At 37.4% G+C, this 18,958-nt stretch overlaps 1 protein-coding gene across 8 annotated transcripts in view; it reads left to right on the top strand.

Annotated features, from left to right (window-relative positions):
• SLC4A4 (solute carrier family 4 member 4) overlaps positions 1 to 18,958 on the top strand; it is a 340,863-nt gene that overhangs the window by 142,947 nt on the left and 178,958 nt on the right. For 7 of the 8 annotated variants that reach the window (XM_027598149.2, XM_027598150.1, XM_027598153.2 and 4 more), the window contains 2 exons: positions 2,522 to 2,682; positions 9,424 to 9,603. In XM_027598149.2, coding sequence (XP_027453950.1) covers positions 2,522 to 2,682; positions 9,424 to 9,603 — 341 coding nt within the window. The remainder of the gene's footprint in view (positions 1 to 2,521; positions 2,683 to 9,423; positions 9,604 to 18,958) is intronic. The other variant, XM_027598148.2, reaches the window with a different exon arrangement.

Here is an 18,958-nt window from a genome sequence, read left to right on the forward strand (position 1 = left end):
TAGTACATCACTACCCACCCCCCCTTTTTTTTTTTAAAGAAAATTGTATTAAACTTACATAGTTTGGACAGATGAGAGTGATGGCAGAAAAGAGCTGCTCTCACATATGTATGTATTTGGCAATACAGATTTCTGGCAACTGATATGAAGGGAGGACTCATTCAGTAGAAATAAGAGGGACATGAATGCTGTATGAAACACTCCCCTTTAGTGAGTTTCTAGCTGGCTTTTGTTATTTATCTTGGGTTTAAATCCTATGACCTAAGATTCTATCCCTCAGCTAATAAGAATTCTCTCAGGAATAAAAACAAGGAGTCACTACACTCTTTATAGATAACATCCTTATATGTAATCCTGACATGGTTTTAATATACTAGAGTCTTATCTTGAGTAATAAATTATAACATCAAATGTAAATATGATTCACTGTCATGTACACCTGAAATTGGTAGATTATTTTATGTCAATTATACTTCAATAAAAATACTCTTCAAAATTATTTTATTTTATTTTATTTTAAGCTTTTATTTTAATTCCAGTTAACATACGGTGTTGTATTAGTTTCAGGTGTACAATATAGTAATTTAACACTTCCATACAACTCCTGGTGCTCATCACAAGTGTACTCCTTAATCCCCATCACCTATTTCACCCATCCCCCAACCCCCTCTCCAAAATTATTTTAAAAATGTAATATGATTTATGTAACAGTTATCAACAAATATGGTTAAAGATTGTGTGAGCTAGCTTGAAAAGATAATATACCAAAAGTTAATCAATGAAATATATGCTGTAAAATGATTACTCTTGAAATAACTCCAGTTACCTTTTATCTTTTTGGCAAATCCATAGAATTCAATAAGAGTATGATGTAAAATTGTCATTTTTCTCCCCTTTCTATTTCTGTGGGACTAATAGCAACCAGAGGGAAGAACTACTAATTTAATTGAACACACACTCACACAAATATTAAGGGTCTTTTATTCTCTTTTGGGGTGTTTCACAACTACTTGTATAGAAAGAAACAAGGTCCAGTTCTGAAGCTTTAGAACTTTGGTGGTCATGTGGGCTTTTTAACTTGTGAGGAAAATATGTAAAACTCTCCACTGTTTACATTTTGGGGGGACACAAAGGAAAGGAAGAGGGTCTCGGAATTGAGGGTGAGGTTGGAGGTAAGGTTACCATTGACATGTGGGAATGCCCTGGCTGGCAGAGGCTTCCTGAGAGGAGTGCAGATGGGGGCTTTGGATATGACTAAATACTTCTCAATTGCATGAGTATTGGGCTTGATTAAAATTCTAAATTTTCTTTGACTCTGTGGCTGATCTCTTGATCTGTTTTCACTCCTGGTTCTACTAATGTGTTTTTTTTGCCTCCTCTTGGGGGTGGTGAGCAGTCTATAAATAATACCTTATGTAGAGCTTCCTCTGATCTCTGCCCTTTGTTCTCATCTTTAGTGAGCTAGGTGAGCGTTTAGCTTTTTCTAGGAAAACATTTTTCAATCATTAAACCTTCAGGTGAAGAGTGTAGGAAAACAATTTTTTTTACCCCCTCTGTATCTTTTTCAATATTTTTCAGAAGGTTTGAAGTGAGAGAAAGAAGCATTTTTCTTTGGGTCATCAGGAATAGCAAAATGATGATGCTTTCATGTTTTCCTTTACCAGTGTAGAAAGTGTCTGTGCAATACACGGGACATAAAGACTGTCAAATGTGTTGTGTTTTCATTTCCATTACACTTTTAAAAAGTTGCTCTGTATTGCCAAGTTGTCGAGACATCTAGGAATCTTAGAAAGAAACTATGAAAGTGGGCTGTTTGTTCCATTGCTAAGGTTAATAGGAGATCTGTTATCAGAATAGATGTGTTGTTCACGGAACTTGTGTATTTTTAAACACATGTGGAGCCAGACTTGAAGGGTAAAGTTTCCATTAGAATCTCAATGAGAAGGGAATGTGTGTCAGCTGAGAAATACGGAGTAAGACATTGCCACATATGCTGGCCCTCTTTAAGTGTTAAAGGGGAATTTTATATTCATCTGACCACGTCATACACCATGTTTTTCAAATAATTAAGATAAATATTGGTTCATAACTGATATTTCAACTTACATAAACTTGCCTTGTGAAGTCACAACAGAATTCTCGCAATGGTGTTTATTTTTACACAGTGTGGGCTTTCATGAAATTTTGAAATGCACATTTTTCCTATGTTATTTTAAAAATTTAGCAAAATAATCATTCTTCAGGATTTCATGGTTACATATGGACAGATATAAAACCAAGGATGCTTTGGATCTTTCAGGTTTATTTTCTTTCTCTCTAACACCAGGGGAACACAGTCTAGTGACTCTGTTCGGTGTGTTTATAAAGGTAATGCAATTAATGATATAATAAACTTTTAAGACTACACCAAAGGAGACATTTTGGAAGTGCTGGTGGGGGTGGAGATGGCAGGCTTGATGTAGCTATTTCCAGAGGAGGTTGGAATACTTTTAATTGCTGTTCATTAATCTCATGTTCCTAGGTGGATTAAGTTTGAAGAAAAAGTGGAACAGGGTGGGGAAAGATGGAGCAAGCCCCACGTGGCCACATTGTCCCTTCACAGCTTATTTGAGCTGAGGACATGTATGGAGAAGGGATCCATCATGCTGGACAGGGAGGCTTCGTCTCTCCCACAGCTGGTGGGTAAGTATGTTGTTTTAAGTTTTTATCATTTTTTTTTAAGCTTTACTAACTATCCATGGGTCTCCATTCATGCAGATGACTTCTAGTGTAAGCAGAGTTGAATATTCTATAACATTTATTTTCACTCTTTTTTTTATATTATAAGACAAGTAAGGGTTATTGCAGAAGATTTGGAAAGTATAGACAAATATTGAGAAGAAAATGAAAAAAAGCATCCATCATACCTCCATAGCCGTTGTTAACATTTTGGCATGCTTCCATCCAGTTTTTATTTCTTGGTCTTCTCTCTCTTCTTTTACTTTTTCGTGTTATTTTTTTATTGGGATCACAATGTTTATGTACAGACTGGCATTCACCTCCTAACCTTATAAGGATAAGGTTAATATTTTGAGTAGAGACTTCCTCTCCCATCCTTGGTTATACTGAACTGGAGGTCTGGAGACTAGATTTCGAGAACTCCGACTTTGGACCTTGCACTGAGCTTCTCTGGGCCTCAGTTTTATCATCTGTAAAATAGGGCTTAAATCCTATGTAAGAGGAAAAATCGTCTAGTTGGTGGGTTGGGGCTGCTTTTGTAGGTGGAAGTCAGGATCCTTTAACTGTATGGAAGAAAGTTTGTGTGGGGCAAGGAGCCAGCAGAACCTTATGGGCTAGTGACTGAGTCATGTCACATTGGTGCTGAGTATCAGTTATACCACCACCACCAAGTCCCAGAACCTCATGGTACCGGGCTGCATTACTCTCTTTTGCAATTAGTGTTGTGTAGTGAATGTTAACTCACCATGTTGAACATCTGGGGCACACATTACTACCTCCCAAACAGTAGTCATTGTTTTCATCTTCTAACAAAAGCCTGGACTAAACTGCCTTATTACCAGTCAGAGCCAGGTGTGCTGAAGATCATGTTTTTCTCAAAAAGAAATGCAGGGGCTCTGTGTGGCATTCCTAGGAAAATTCATTAGCTAGATGACCACTGGACCTATATGGATGACTACACTTTCCCAAGGGGCCTGCAGGGTGCCTCATTTGGGGTTATGGGGAAGAGGATGTGGATTGTGGCCCCATCGAAAGTGACCAGTGTAAAATTCTTGTGTGATTTCAGACTTACTACAACATTTCTTTGAATATCTGGAGCCAAAAGGCTTGTCTGTGGCTTCTGTGTGTGTGTGTGTGTGTGTGTGTGTGTGTGTGTGTATGTGTGTGTGTATGTGTTTCATAGACAGTGGGAAAGAGCTAGCATTTGTTTTGGAAGAAAAGATTAGTTTCCAAATAAGGCATACATCTTCCTGTTGTATATGTAACTGATTCTTCTTCAGAGAGTTTGTTAGTTCCATTTGCAAAGAAGTCCTACACTTTTCATAAACTCGAGGTGCTTGAGGTACAAGTAGAGAAGGGGGTAGGGCTAATGTGAAGAAACTGGGTGGACAGAATTAATTAGTTCATGCATTTATTCAACAGTGGTGCATGAGCTTCTGCAATGTACCAGACATTGTTCTAGGCCCTGGAATTAGGTTTGCAAATCTGTCACTTTGTAAATGGGTAAGTTACAAATCCGCATCCACGTAGTTAGAAGATAATGTAGGAAATAATCTCTATGTAGAATTTTTCATATTTGACAAGGCAAGTGAGGCTGAAAATGGGTATTTGGATATATTCTTGTGCCCAGGGAAGATGATCCTATCTACAAAGAAGCAAACAGAAGTGATGGTTTTCTGGGTGATTTATTTTACTGCAAAGGAGATCGTTACTCAAAAAAATATCATGGTTAGCAAAAATCCGTCCAGTTTTTGAGTGAGAATTGCAATTTGTGTGTGTTTAGACTTTAAGAACTAATCTGGAGCGAAAATGTCTGAAATTAGACAAGTTGAAAAAATAAGTCAGAATTCATGAATGCTGGGTAAAATGGAAGTTAAACTCGTGACTGGGCAAGATATAGGCAACCTCGGGGGAGAATATGTGTTGTGGTTTAAGGGTCACTAGAAAGGTTCCAGTATTAAGAAGGTAGGACTTGGGTTTTTCTGTAAAACTGTCTTTGGGGTCTTTAGTACCAGCAGGAGTCATCTCAAGGAGCTTCTGTTCATCAGCAATTGACTGATCTTTTCCATGCACTAGAAGACAGAATCCCACATTATATTGGAGCCTTGTTAGCCAATGGCCAAAGAAAGAGGTTCTGGTATTCACTAGATTTAAGAAAGGTTCATTAAGCATGTTAAGTTCTCACTTTTATTTTCCATTACTTTTTATTATCAGTTGTGGAGTTTTTCTCTAACCACCATCTCTTCTAAAAATTGCCATTATATTTTAAAATTAGACACCACCAGGTCACTTTGAAGTACCATCACTCATTCTGGAGCTGATAATACAGAAAAACAATTCAGAGGCAAATAACACACATTAGAACGGAAGGAAGGGAGGGAGGGAGGGAGGAAGGAAGGAAGGAAGGAAAGAAGGAAGGAAGGGACTGATGGAGGGAGGGAGGGAAAGAGGAAGGAAAGGGATCAGATTTGCAGGAGTGGAGAGAACATGTTTGAAAGAGTGTAACTGTCTGAAAAAAAATATTTAAAAATCCTCAAAATAATCAAAGCCTTATAGAGGGTTAAAACACATGAAGGATAAAAAGCCCTAATTTCCTTTTAAATGACAGAAGATGGCACAGTAACTTGAAGAATTATTGTCGTTACTTATTTGGTTATGAAAAAATCCTTTTCTAGCAGAGGGTCAAGTGGTCGCTTTGTTCTGCATCATGCCGGTAATTCAGAGTTGAGAATTATGTACAGCTAAATCTCTAAGGTGCATCTCCCCCTCCCCTGCATTTTTTATCTCTACAAAAGGGAAGAAAAAGAAATAATAGTGATTATACAAACAAACAATAGCATGGTTTTTATCTTCCGTTGCAGTGCACCTGCTCCTCCTTCTCGGTGGCCTGTCTGGGAGGCAGCCTCTCTCTGCAGGTGCGGAGCTGTCACCACGTGACTGCTTAAGCAGGTGCTACTTCTCACACTTACATACAGCATTCAGCCTCATTCTGGTTCTCATCAGGACACCTCCTTGTTTTCTTCATGGAGAAGCCCTTTTGAATGCTAATAAAAAAATTTGTCTTGAAAGTAATTAAAGGATAAAACAACATTTTCATGGATTATTTTAATAGCTTGATTATTACTATCATCATTATAATCCTACAGTTAAAGAGTGACATTCACAAATGCAGGCAAGTACATGAGAATTTTCCTGCCCTCCTAAGTTAAAAAAAATGATAAGCCATTTCAGTATTTTATTATGATGGGAAATGGATTAGGAAAATGTAGCTCTGTTTTTGGAGTTCTCATTTTTATATTTAAAGGCATTCCTGAGCTGTGCATGTTGGCAGATGTGTTAGTCATGTTGTTTCTTGCTTTTAACACCTTTTATATTTTCAAAATGGCAATGTATTTATTTTTTATCATAGAACTAATGTTCATTTCCAAATAATCCAGAAAAATACAACACACAAAAATCAAAATCCCACCATTCACGGCTACCCTCCCAGCAGTTTTTCTGTACATCTGTTTACACATGTGAAATTTATTTTATAAATGGTATCATACTATAACACTTTAATCTGCCCTTTTTAATTTAAAAACTTAATGTGAATTTCTTTCCATGTGATTAAATGCAAAATGTAAACATTTTGATGGCTGCAAAATATTTAGTAATCTATTATTGGGCATTTAAGTTGCCTTCAAGTTTTTATTTTAAAGAATAGAAGTGAACATTTTTGTTAGACTTTTGTGAAATTGTTTACTTTTTTAGTATAGATTTCTAATGGTGAAATATCCAAAGAATTTGAACATATTAAAGGGTTTTGTTTATGTTATTTGCCTAGTGGCCTTCAGGAAAGGTTGTACTAGTTATTAACGTAATCGTCAGGATATGGGGTTCCCTATGGCACCCCCCTTCACATCACTCTGGGTTGCTCGTTTACATTTTGCTACTTTCATAGATTTACAAAAATCTCATAATTGTTGATATTTATATAAACTTGTTTAAATTGCTTTTGTTAGTCCTGAAGTTTAATCTTTCTTGGGCCTTGTATTTCTTTTAAAAATGCTTGTCACTTTTGGCCATCTTTTTGTTGCATGAACACCATTCTGTTGGTTTGCAGAAGCTCTGGATATGTCAATTTTTTTTTTTTTTTTTTTTGTCTAGAGCTTACTTTTTTCCATAAAGAAAAATACTTTGTGATATGGAAAAAGATGTAAACTGTGAGTCAGAAAACCGGGTTCTACTTGGGGGGTTGTGTCTCTAGTTAGGCTATAGCTGAGGGCAAGTAAACTTTTTTGTCTTTTGCCCTCTCTTCCGACCTGCACAACAAGAGGTTGCAAACTTGGTGTTTCCTGAGGTTTCTTTTGGTTCTGCTCTCTACAGTTGGCACGTTCTCTCTCAATTGGTAGTGTTTGTGGGATTTTGAACACTGAAGGCTTAATTTCAGTGTAGCTGTAAAATGTTACTGCCCCCACTTTCCTTGAAAGGTTTTGTAGTTCATGCTTAAAAAAAATCGCTGTAATGTGGGCCGTTTTATGGAAACTTAATGAAGGGCATAAGCCACACAGATGTCTTAACCTGTTCTAACTGGTGATTTCCAGGCATTAGGAGCAAAGGGCCTATGTGCGGATAGGTCTGAGATTACAAGGGAAGGCAAGCATAGAGGGCGGGCCTGCCAGGAAGGGTAGATAAGGAACACTTGAATCCACAGCCCTGGAATTAGAGTAGGAGCTTGATAACATGTGCCGCGGGTACGCTGGGGCTGTTTGTTTATTTTTATGGTTCTTCTGTAAAATGGACCTTCCACACTGAGCAAGACTTCAAGGAAAAGGACAGGAGTAGCACCTAATTATTTAACTATGGAACAGAGGTTTAACTGTAATTACAGGATCAGTTCTGAGCGTTTCACTGAGAAGGGTTTGTGCAGTTAAAAACACTCAGAGCTAAAGGCCACTCTCAAACCAAAACATTCCTATGGGAGAAACTCTCCCTGCCTTGCCCAAGCTCCCCACGAAGTGGCCCAGTGTTATGTGACATTTATGGCCTCTGTGTAAGATGTGTGATGGAAAATCCTGGATTCAGCCTCCTCTTGGCTTCCAAGTAGCTGCTTGTATACTGTGTAAGTTGTCAGTGTCTGGCTATAGGCTGTCAGGCCAGTTCTTCGGGTGCTTCCTATTAAGATGGTCTTCCGGGAGGTAGTTATGCCCCAGCAGAGCCCCTGGAACATCTGTAACTTCTCTTAGGAGATGTTATTAACCTACCAGTTCCCATCACTTTTCTCATCAGACTTTTACAAGAGAAGAGCTTTTGTTCTCATCTCCACTTTTTAAAAAAAAGATTTATTTGAGAGAAAGAGCGCGCACATGAGCAGGGGGAGGGGCAGCGAGAGAGGGTGAGAATCTCAAGCAGATGCCCTGCTGAGGAGCATGGAGCCTGACGTAGGGCTTCGTCCCAGGACCGTGAGACCATGACCTGAGCTGAAATCAAGAGTCGGATGCTTAACCGACTGAGCTACGCAGGTGCCCCTCTCATCTCCACTTTTGTATACTGGGAACTTTACCCAAGAGGAGAATGTTGAGGTGTGCTAGATGCACTCATACACCTGAAAAGGTAGGCATGGGATCCACTCATTGTTCTGGTTCCATGCTGGGGACAAGAGCTCCACCTGCATACAATGAATGAGGTAATGTCCTGTCACTGCATATCTTGTGTAGGTTCTGTGATGATTCGGCCAGATCCCTATTCTGGACAGAGGAAATGTCGACCTGTCATGTGACATTAGAGAAGGATGCACCAGGCTACATGTATGCCATACTGTTGACATGCTGACTCGTCAGAAAGAGGATTTCTTCTTTTAGAGTAAAACTTGTTCTTTAGCAGAGCCACCCATTGAGCAATTTCTGTGAAACACAGTTATCTTTTCCAATTAAAGCCATTCTAAAAACAAGAACTAATAGAAATTATAACTTTTTTGTAGTAAGACTAAAATTTTATATTAAATTCTGGTCAGTTTATATTTTAAAATGATTAATGGAATATATTGAAAAGGCTTTTGTTGGATCCAAATAAGAAGAATAGCCTCCCTTTTTAGAAAAGATGAAGGCATAGTTTTGTAGTTTAGTCTTTCTTTCACTGGATTAATTGGTGTTCAAATAACCTGATATGGGGAACAGTATTGTTTTCCTTTCCTTTGTCCTCTATTTTAAGGAAAATATATCATTACAGAAGAATTTGGGAAAATAGATCTAAAAATCAGTATTGTTACTACATTAAATTCTGCATATTCTCTTCCAGTTGTTTTTTTTATATCATTTATAGTTCTGGCACACTTTCTATGATAGAATACATGAAATTTTTTAATCTTTTTTTTTTTTTGCTTAATTGAAAAAATGTAAATTACTGACTTACTGTGTTACTCATAGAAGAATGTGATTAATGTGAATTCACTATTAACTGGGACTGAAAAAAAAGGACAAGATGATTCTTCCTCTCCAAACATAAAATTCATAGTGGAATATTTATAACTCTCTCATTAACACCAGAATCTCTGTGTCCTGTATCTTTACCCTTCATACAAAGAGGGAACTTGGAAATTTGGGAAATACTATGTTGATAGTAAGTTTGAGGATGGTGTCCATAAAGTTGGGGTAAAAAATTAACTTTGTGATCTTGTGACTGAATTTTGCTTTTTGTTTTTGTTTTGCTTTGTTTTTGTACCAGAGATGATTGTTGACCATCAGATTGAGACAGGCCTATTGAAACCTGACCTTAAGGATAAGGTGACCTACACTTTGCTCCGGAGGCACCGGCATCAAACCAAGAAATCTAACCTTCGATCCCTGGCTGACATTGGGAAGACAGTCTCCAGTGCAAGTAGGATGTTTACGAACCCTGATAATGGTAATGCAGGGCCGAACAGCTGCCACACTCTCTTACCTTTCTCACTCACCTTTCCTCCATCTCCCGTCGTTGGTTGTTTTTACCCCTCTCTGTAGTTCTTCTTTCCTCAAGCTCATATGCCACAGCCATTTCCTAATGACACTTTTATCCAGTTGGGCAGGTTTGCAGTCCTGTTGGAAAGATTTCAGCAGTTACTAAGGCTGCAGATGCCAAGATTCCTTGCTTGCTCCCATATACATCTAGTCTGATTGACTGAGATGGTTTGGTAATATCACTGTTATGAAACAACTGAAAATTTCAGATGAGTCATCAAACTTGTAGATTTTTGAGTATATCAAAGAACATGCTTTTGACTTGGGGGTGTGTCAGAATCAGGAGGATAGACTGAGATATGAACAATCCTCTGAATTCTAGTATCATAAAGTGTTTGCTAGGTATGTGAGATGGTGTCTACTCTCTAAATCATTATTTATCCAAGTAAGGCTCAATATTAAATTTATTACTTAATAAAGTCTAGGCCTATAAAAAAAAAGAAAAAGAATAGTCTGCTCTTTTGTTATATGATAGTGATGGTTAGATGTGAGAATAATTATTCAAGGTGGAGTACAACCCCATTATATAGTAATAGGAAAGGTACTGTGTGTTATTTATACTCTGTTGCATTTAGTAGAGTTTTTTGTAAAGTATCTATCTTTTATATCATTGTCTTTGTTTCAAATACATTTCATGGCTGTGTATAATCTGAGAAGGGAGAAGTTAATTTCGAGGAAGTATGGAAAATGAAAGCATGATGGAAAGTGTTGCTGAACATTGCGCTGGTAGAACCAGGTCTCTCTCTTCCTACCTTGGTCTTTTTTAGTACTAAGAGAAATGAGTAGATAAGGGAGCGTCTAATTCATTGCCTTCATCTGTACTTTCAGAATAGGGTAAAATATTTTGCCATGGGAAAGGTGGATTAAATGAATTGTATAAACTGAATTCTAACTTAGCCACTCCATTTCTGGAAATTGAGTTTTCTGACTTAATATTAAAACTAATGGTTAGGGGGAAGAGAGCTTACTGTTAGCAGACTTTCTCTGGTATATTTTTTGAACCATTCCATTACTGTAGTATCTTAATGAGTGTCTAGTCATTAAGTAGAACCAAATGAAAAGTTCAGTTTTATTGAATGACTTACACATTGATTTAACTGCTACCATAAATTTTTTAAAATGCGAAACAAGTTATAAATAAATAAAACAGAAAAGTGCTCTTTATATAAAAAACATTCACAAAAAGAAGAATCTAGAATATTCCTACTACAGTTTGATGGTTCTATCATTACCTGCCATATTGCTGCTGTCTGGAAATGTTTTATTTTTTGAATATGTCTTTTGCTTCTTTCTTTCTTTTTTTCAATTGTATTTTTGGAAGAGCCTAATGGCTGGAAATGATATGGGATGAACAGTGGGTTACAACTGATGTCACAGAGCGGCCCTGTTTTTTAAAATTATGGCAACTAACGCAAAAGTCTTCTCTTTTATGTTTTATTTCTTATCCTCTTCCTCATTAAATGAAAATCCATGATTTGGGGATTAATTTTTTTTTATCATGAAGTTGGTACTTATTGTTAAAGAAGCAAGAAAGTGCATTGTTTTCAAGTATTGCTATATTTGCAAAGAGAAGTGGAGTGAATATGGCAGAATGAGGGTGCCTTCCAACGGTCTGGTCTGAGCTTCCTTTTCATGAAGTGCAGGCAGAGTAGAAATTAAGAACAGATGGATCTTGGAGGCCAGTATTTTGTGTTTTAGGAGAAAGTATTTGGATATGGAATACAACTGATATGTTGATATCATCCATCATTCAATCTTTTATCCTATCTGTAGATCTTTGTACTTCAGAGCAAAGTTGCAATTGCCTTTGTCATTCACCTTTCACTTGTGAAATGTTATATACACTGGGCAGAAAGCAAATAGGGAGCACAGTCAGTTCCTTTCCAGCTCTTCAGTGGATCAGCTTACACCCTGAAGTGTGGAATATGATTAGGCCTTTTTAAACATGTTATTATTGGCCTTTGTGTTACCTAACTCCTTTTAAATATCCAGAGGCAAGATTTGACTTTGAGAGATTCTATAGTAATGACTTTCATGTACCTCTAAGGTGCGTTATTATAAATTATCAGATGACAAATTTTTGGTTGTCTAAAAGCACATTTTCTTATTTGCAAGTTTATACAGTTAGCTTTATATATTAGGATTTAATTATTCGATATCTTTAACAACCATGAAATGTTGTTAGAATAAATTTCTAAAACAAAGAATTACATAGTTGTGGCTACTATTTTAATAAGTGAGAATCTTACATCTATTGTTGTTGGCGCTAGATTCCAACACTGTATTTCCATGTACAATCTAGATAAACTGCAGTTACTTTAGTTTTCTGTTATAGGCTAGAAAATAGACATTGTTTGCTTTAGTTATGATAGCAACAGTGCAATTAATAGCTGAAATTTATGGAGATACTTTGGAATTGGGATTTTTTTTTTTTTTTCATTTCCCAGTGGTATGCTGGAGCTACTTCTATCCACTCATAGTAGCCAATCAGGAATTTTGCAAGCCAGTTGTTTCAACACAGCGACCATTAAAAATTAAATTATGTACACATACCATTAAATAGTGATATTAAAAACAAAGGTAATTACTTAAAATTCATCATTTCCTACTTATTTTATTTCATTGTACCGGAATTTACACTCTTCATGTTGTTAACATCTGTTGTGTATATATGGTGAAAATACTACAAAATGGTGTGTAGTCACCTCTTCCCAGCTCTGTGTTCAGTGACATCATTTTGGTAGCTTGACCTAAGCCTTGGTGGTAGCATTTACACTGTAGAAATCAGCAAATTCAAATCAGGACCTGATTTACACTGTTTTGTCACTTGTCTGTAGGCTTTAAAAAGTGATGGAGAAAATGCTAATAGTGCAGATTAAATTGAAGTGTATAGTGTCTGTGGCCATTGCCTAGTCAGCTTGAGCTTTTAACAAATTACCATAGACTGGGTGCCTTAAACAATAAGCATTTATGTCTCACAGCTCTGGAGGCTGGGAAGTCCAAGATCAAGGTGCCACAGATTTGGTTCTTGGCGAGGGGCCTCTTCCTGGTTTGTAGATGGTTGCCTTTTCAGTGTGTCTTCACATGCCAGAGGGAAATCTTTCATCTTTCTCCTCTCTCTTTTCATAAGGGCGTTAATCCCATTCATGAAGGCTCTGTCCTCATGAGCTAATTTCCTCCCAAAGGCCCCACCTCCTACTATCACACTGGGTGGGAGGGTTAGGATTTCAACATATGAATGAATATTGGGAAGATACAAACCTTCAGTCCATAACAGCTTTTAAAATGTGAAGAGCACAAAGAATCCTGTAAATACTTGTCCGGTATTCAAAAACTATTATCCAGTTTAGCAAAGGAGTCACCCACATCATTGAGGAATGAGTGTAGTCTGACATATCTCTTCATTGTTTCACTTTTGTCCTACTTGTTAACATATATGATAATGAATGTTCAACAAGGATGTTGCAACTATGCTTGGTCGCCAGTTGGAACCATAAGTTGGCTATTGCTGAAAGAGTTTGGCAAAAGCTAACGAGGCATTCTATGAGAATCAACCGACTATATGTGATTTACAATAGAATATTATATATTTTATTATTACTTGTATGTGTGCTGCCTGTCCTTTATATCAGTAAAACTTACTACACACACACACACACACACACACACACACACATACACACACAAGCACACACACGCGTGCGCTTTTTCCCTGGAGCTGGTTTTCTCAAACATTTAGCAGCATACCCACTAACAGCCCACCACTGTCTCTCCGTAGCTAAAGATTAACTCTCATATTTTAGGGTCCCAATGTAGCTTTGGGTTCAAGATAATTTAGTGTTTTTATAAATAAAATGTTTTTATTCATAATAAATCAGGAAAGAATCAGGCTAGCTTCCCAGATTTTAATTATTGTGAAATTACTACTTGTGTGAGACATCTGTGAGTTGTGATGGACATGTCTGCCAGGTACTAAATTTTAGGCAAGTGCTATAATTTCCCAATATATTAATTGAGGCATTTCTATGGAGTTAGTGTTAGGTTTTCATTTCCTCTGGTGTTAGATTTTCCTTCACTCACTCTTTTTCTTACTATTTTTTAGCTTGGGCCATATGAAATTGCCATTTCATAGGTAAAATAAAGTTGACTGTCAGCAATTTCATATAGTTCTACTTAATAATTTGGTTTGAGATGCTTAGATAATCTATATTATTGTCGTTTACTATGAAAGAATAACAAGTAAGTCTAGGAACAGCCCTTGGTGGCATTTGAAAATTAAGTAAGATGTATTTCATTTGCTCTTTATTAGAAAGTGAAAGAAAAGTTTATACTTAATTGGTATTGTATTCAAAATATTTACTAAGATGTTTATGACAAGGTTACCTGATAACTGTTTTAAAGAATCATGGTTTGTAGAACGATCTGATTTTTAAAAAACATCACTTACTATTTAAATGGATACTTTTGATATGTAGTATCTAAGTTTATAAGAGACGAATGAGACCTGATTCAAGGACGAAAAGCAACTAGGAACCTTAATTTGAGTACTCAGCTTGCACCACTTTTGTGGAAATTTGGGCAATGCCATTATCAATTTGTCCCTCTTTTTTTTCCCCTGGCTTCTTCATTTTTTTTACCCCTAGACTGTCATAGAAACCTGTTCCTTACCCTCCATTGTCTGTGAATATATATGCCCTTTCCTGACATGACTTTGGTTATCCAGTTAAACCTAGACTATGAATTTCATTTTTTTCCCAATCCAATTTCATGACCCCATTTTTCTTTAGTTTTTTTTTCAATAAAAAGTTAGAAAGGTAATTTAGTACTTAGTTCCATGTCTGTAAAACAGAGATAATGAAAATTAAATGAGATAATAATATGTAAAATGTTTAAAATGGTGACTAGCACATAGTAATCAAACAAATCACAATTAGGGAGGAAAAGTCTCCTATTGAGTTAAGAATGGTTTCTGGAATGATATTTGCTCTATAGCTTATTCATTGGGAAGAGACTCATGGATTTAGTGCTGAGTTATTGCCTCTGCCCTTTGGTATTGGTAGCTAATACCAAAGGGGATATGAGAGAGGAAGAAGCCCTTTCCCATCACAGCCCTTACGAAGAGTCTTTCTCCCTCATTCATTTTACTCTTTGCTAAATGGCTGTCAGGGAAACCCTAAACCACGCTGACTATCCAAGACTTACTAAAGCTGCTCCAGCAGGCAGGTGAGGAGTGGGCCAAGGTGGTAGCTCCAGAGCCAGGGCGGCTGGCTCTTGCGCCTCATGCTGTTTCCTCCATGGTTTTTTCCTGTCTGCACGGTGGCCTCTATATTGATAGGGATCTAGGGCTTGTTCCTGATTGCGCCTCTGGGTTTTATCTTCAGTTTGCCACTTTTCTCCCCCCCTGTCGGATATGAGAAATGTGATCTCTTTGCTCCCACCACTTGTTGCCATCACTTACTTTCTCCCTGGATTTCTCTTTTCATTGTTACCTACCAAGTCGGATGCTGCTTTCCCACTAGCTCTCACACTGCTTCTTCTGACAGAAGCTCACAGCACCTTTAGATATTGAAAAAAGTATCCTCTGTGCTGTTACCTACTGTGGTTAGCAACATAGAACAAACAATGGAAAGAAATCAACTTTTTTGTTAATAGTAATTCTCGGCCCCATTGAAACGTAAGTGGGATTAGCTAGGTTCTTGTTGCTTTGCATCTGATTTGAGATGAGGCGTATTCAAGCTATTTGGGTTGGATGTTAGATCAAGCTGCCTAGATATTGGCACACAGTCGATCTGGCTGGGACCACCGCCAGGTTTGGCAGCTTTCTCAGTCCCTTTAGAAATTCTTCGCTTTTTGTCTGGGTTTTGGATTCTGGTTTATCCCAATTGTTTCTGGCTGGGTTGTTCTACTTTGTAGCTTCCCCTTCCCTGTACCCTTGAATTCAGACCTGGTCCCTGAATCAATGGGTAAGGCAGGCATTTCTCTAAGTTCCCTCAGAGGTTCTGTTCCTCTGAAGCAGGCCATCATTTTCTCCAGTTCTGAGATGGGTCAGTCAACATTTTGTTTCTCAGGCTCACATCACCTTAAAATGAGAGTCCTCTTCCCAGGTGCCTTTTTGCATACAATCAGCTCGCTCCCAAATCCAACAGCACACATCCATCTGTTTTGTTCAGGGCTCTAATTCTGCATTCATTTGCACAGCACAGATGAATGTCCTGGCCAGAACCCAGTGAATGATCAAGCTCTTCTCAGCCTCAGATTAAATGAACCAGTCCATGGAAAGTTTCTAGAAAAGTGCCTCAATATTCCTTAATAATAGTAACTTAATAACAGTAGTATTTCTGATTCATCTATCAGATACCACTCTTATTTCCTTTCCCTTCCCTAGGCAGGTGACTGATCTTCCAGATTTATAATGTTCAGATCTTTAAATAAACAATAACACATTTTTTTTTCCAGAGTCTTTTTTTTACCCAAGTATCCGTTAGTCTGTTCTGCTGTTTATGGCAATGAAGAGTCAGGCTTAAGAGATATAACACAAGTGAGTATTTTGTTTTTGACATTAAAGGCCTACTTTATAATCTTCTTCTTGGAGACATGGTGCCATCTTTTCTAAAGGCTTCATACTAGTCCTGGACTAGTACTTAGTAGTAGTGTGATTTTGAGCAATTTACACAATATCCTTGAGCCTCATTTTTTTATATTTGTAAATAAAGGTAGTAGTGTCTTATTCTATTCATTCAACCAGGAGTAGATGAGATCTTTTTGTGAAAAGTATTTAAGAAGCATAATGTGAGATACCACTGTAAGGAATAGCTATTGAGGAATACTTAAAAGAGCAGATTTAATGCCTTTCACATTTAAAACCAAGGACAGAGACTCAATTTATCACCATTATTTTGTACTCTGTTATTTTTTGTGCCTCTCATTTTTTTTTCTCCCACTATTCCATAAATGAAAACATTCTTGGAGTTTTATTTTTAAAGCAATATTACTTTCATTATCAATTTTAGAGATGCCAAATAATACATAATGAGGTGTCACTTGTGGGCTGTATAATATTTTCAGTTAGGATATAAAGATTGATCAGTATAGCCTGAGCAATGACAGTTGTTAGCTGTTAGTAAATAATATATGTATAACAGGATGTTACCATGAAATAAACATATTTTTACGTTTTATTAGTTGGCAGTCCACAGCCAACATCTCTGATGGAGTAAAGGAATGGAATGATTCTCCGTGCCATACCTTACCACATGCGGAAAAGCGATGTCCTTAAGGGGCCCTTAACTGATTTGCTGTTGCCACCTGGGTAGTTGTCTTCCCAGAGATCCTTGATAGGGACACCTTCGCAAAGCCTTTTTTTCCCCAGCCTCATCTTTGTCTAAGAGCAGATAGGAGAGTAGGTATAGATCTGGGACCACGTCCTGTCCTGTCTTCACAAAAGACAAACAGAGAAGGAGAGGGAAGGACAGGAAAATGTGAAAAAGGAGGGAAGGTGAAGAGGAGATGTGAGTACCATGGACTCCTTTCCTTGTCTTCCCAAAAGAAAAGGCGGGAATAAAATTCATGTCGGCCAAGAGTGATTAAGTGTGCCCCATCTACTCAAGCCTAGTTTTGGTACAAATAACAAAGGGCAAAAAGGAGATCTGTTCAGATTTATGAACCTGATATCTTAAAAATCACATTTTGAATTTAAAGTTGAATTAAATTAGGCCACAGTTTCTGTCTTTGATATTTTCCAGCACCCTTCAGGTTGCTGAGCAAAGGAAACGTCATTCCACCAGTGAGAGTAGTGGTGGCAGCACTACTATCTCCCGTTAATTGAGCACTTATTATACACCGGGCATTGGCCTCCGTGATGTTGCTAATGTATATATCATTATTTTTGTTTGCATATGAAAAACCTGAGCTCAGAAATGTAACAAAGTTTGCCCAAGCATAAAAAGATGGTGGAACCTAGTGCGCTTAATAACAATATGCTAATTAAACTACAAATGGTAGTGAACTTTCTCAGCCACAGTTTATTTCCCACACATCAGTTGAATCCAGGTCTTATACTTCGTGTAATCATGTGACGTTGAAGGGATCTGGAAGCCAGTCTATGTCTAGGCAGGAATACACTCCAAACATGGCAGTTGGATGTCTTTATTGGCTTTCCAAATGGAGATTTCTAGGCAACATATTTCATGGGTATACAGGTAAGATGCAGCTATACTCTTGGGTTAAACTTTTTGGCTAAATAATTGTGGAATGCACTATGCATGCTCAATGACTACTTTTTAAAAAAGTTTTTATTCAAATTCCAGTTAGTTAACATACAGCGTAATATTAGTTTCAGGATGACTGTTTGAACATACAACATTGCAATCCTAAAAGAGTGCTAAAACTTTAACATGAGTAAAATCTATTTTTTTCTTAATAGGATTGTTAAAAACTCATTTTGCTGGAGAGATTTCATTTGTTTGTTTTATTTGTTTGCATGATTCAAGTAGGGACACCCTCACTTGAATAGATCAGGATTGATGGTTGTGGACAAGTTGATCTCAAGGGTAACATGAATCATTAAAAAATCTCCTCACCACACACACCTTTTTCTACAGTGTAGATACTGCAAACCATCCCTCTAAAATCTTTAGAGCTATAGATCTTTAGATCTTTCATCATCAAGTCACAGTAATATAAACCAATTTCTACCTTGTTTGTGCCTAGAGTCAGGCAAAAGTGATTTGGAAGAGAATATGTAAGATCACAGCAAAGCTGTTTATTTTGAAGCTTAAGTGTAGAAGAGGTACAGTGAAGGCATTATCTGGGAAAGGCGTACATAATATGTTATTATCATTGTATAATTATAGAAAGTTCGGCTCCAGCTTTGGGAACGACTTTTCAAAATTGTATCTTTGAAGTCAATTTGTGAAGAGAAAAAAAAAACTCAATGTGAAAGGGTTATGGAGTTTGTATCTCTTCCTGCACAGAAGTACACAGAGGGTCCAACAAATCAAAATGTTGGAATTTGCCAACATAAGTAATGGATGCTGTGAGCCTCCCAGTTTTCATGAGAGTAAGCAGCCAGATGGCTCCAATCAGCTTTGCTAAAACACAGGTGCCAAGTCTCTATGGGCAGTTTCATTTTTCATGCCTGTCTTTGGAGCCAGGTTCTTTGCTGGTATGTGCCAGGCTCCATTCCACTGTCCCCTTGATGGTGCTGCTCAGCATCAGTGGAGGCTGTAGATGCAAAAAGGAGTTTCCAGCTTTAGCTCCCCACA

The sequence above is a fragment of the Zalophus californianus genome, chromosome 2 (genome assembly GCF_009762305.2).
Source record: "Zalophus californianus isolate mZalCal1 chromosome 2, mZalCal1.pri.v2, whole genome shotgun sequence".
In the NCBI taxonomy this organism is placed as follows: Eukaryota; Metazoa; Chordata; class Mammalia; order Carnivora; family Otariidae; genus Zalophus; species Zalophus californianus.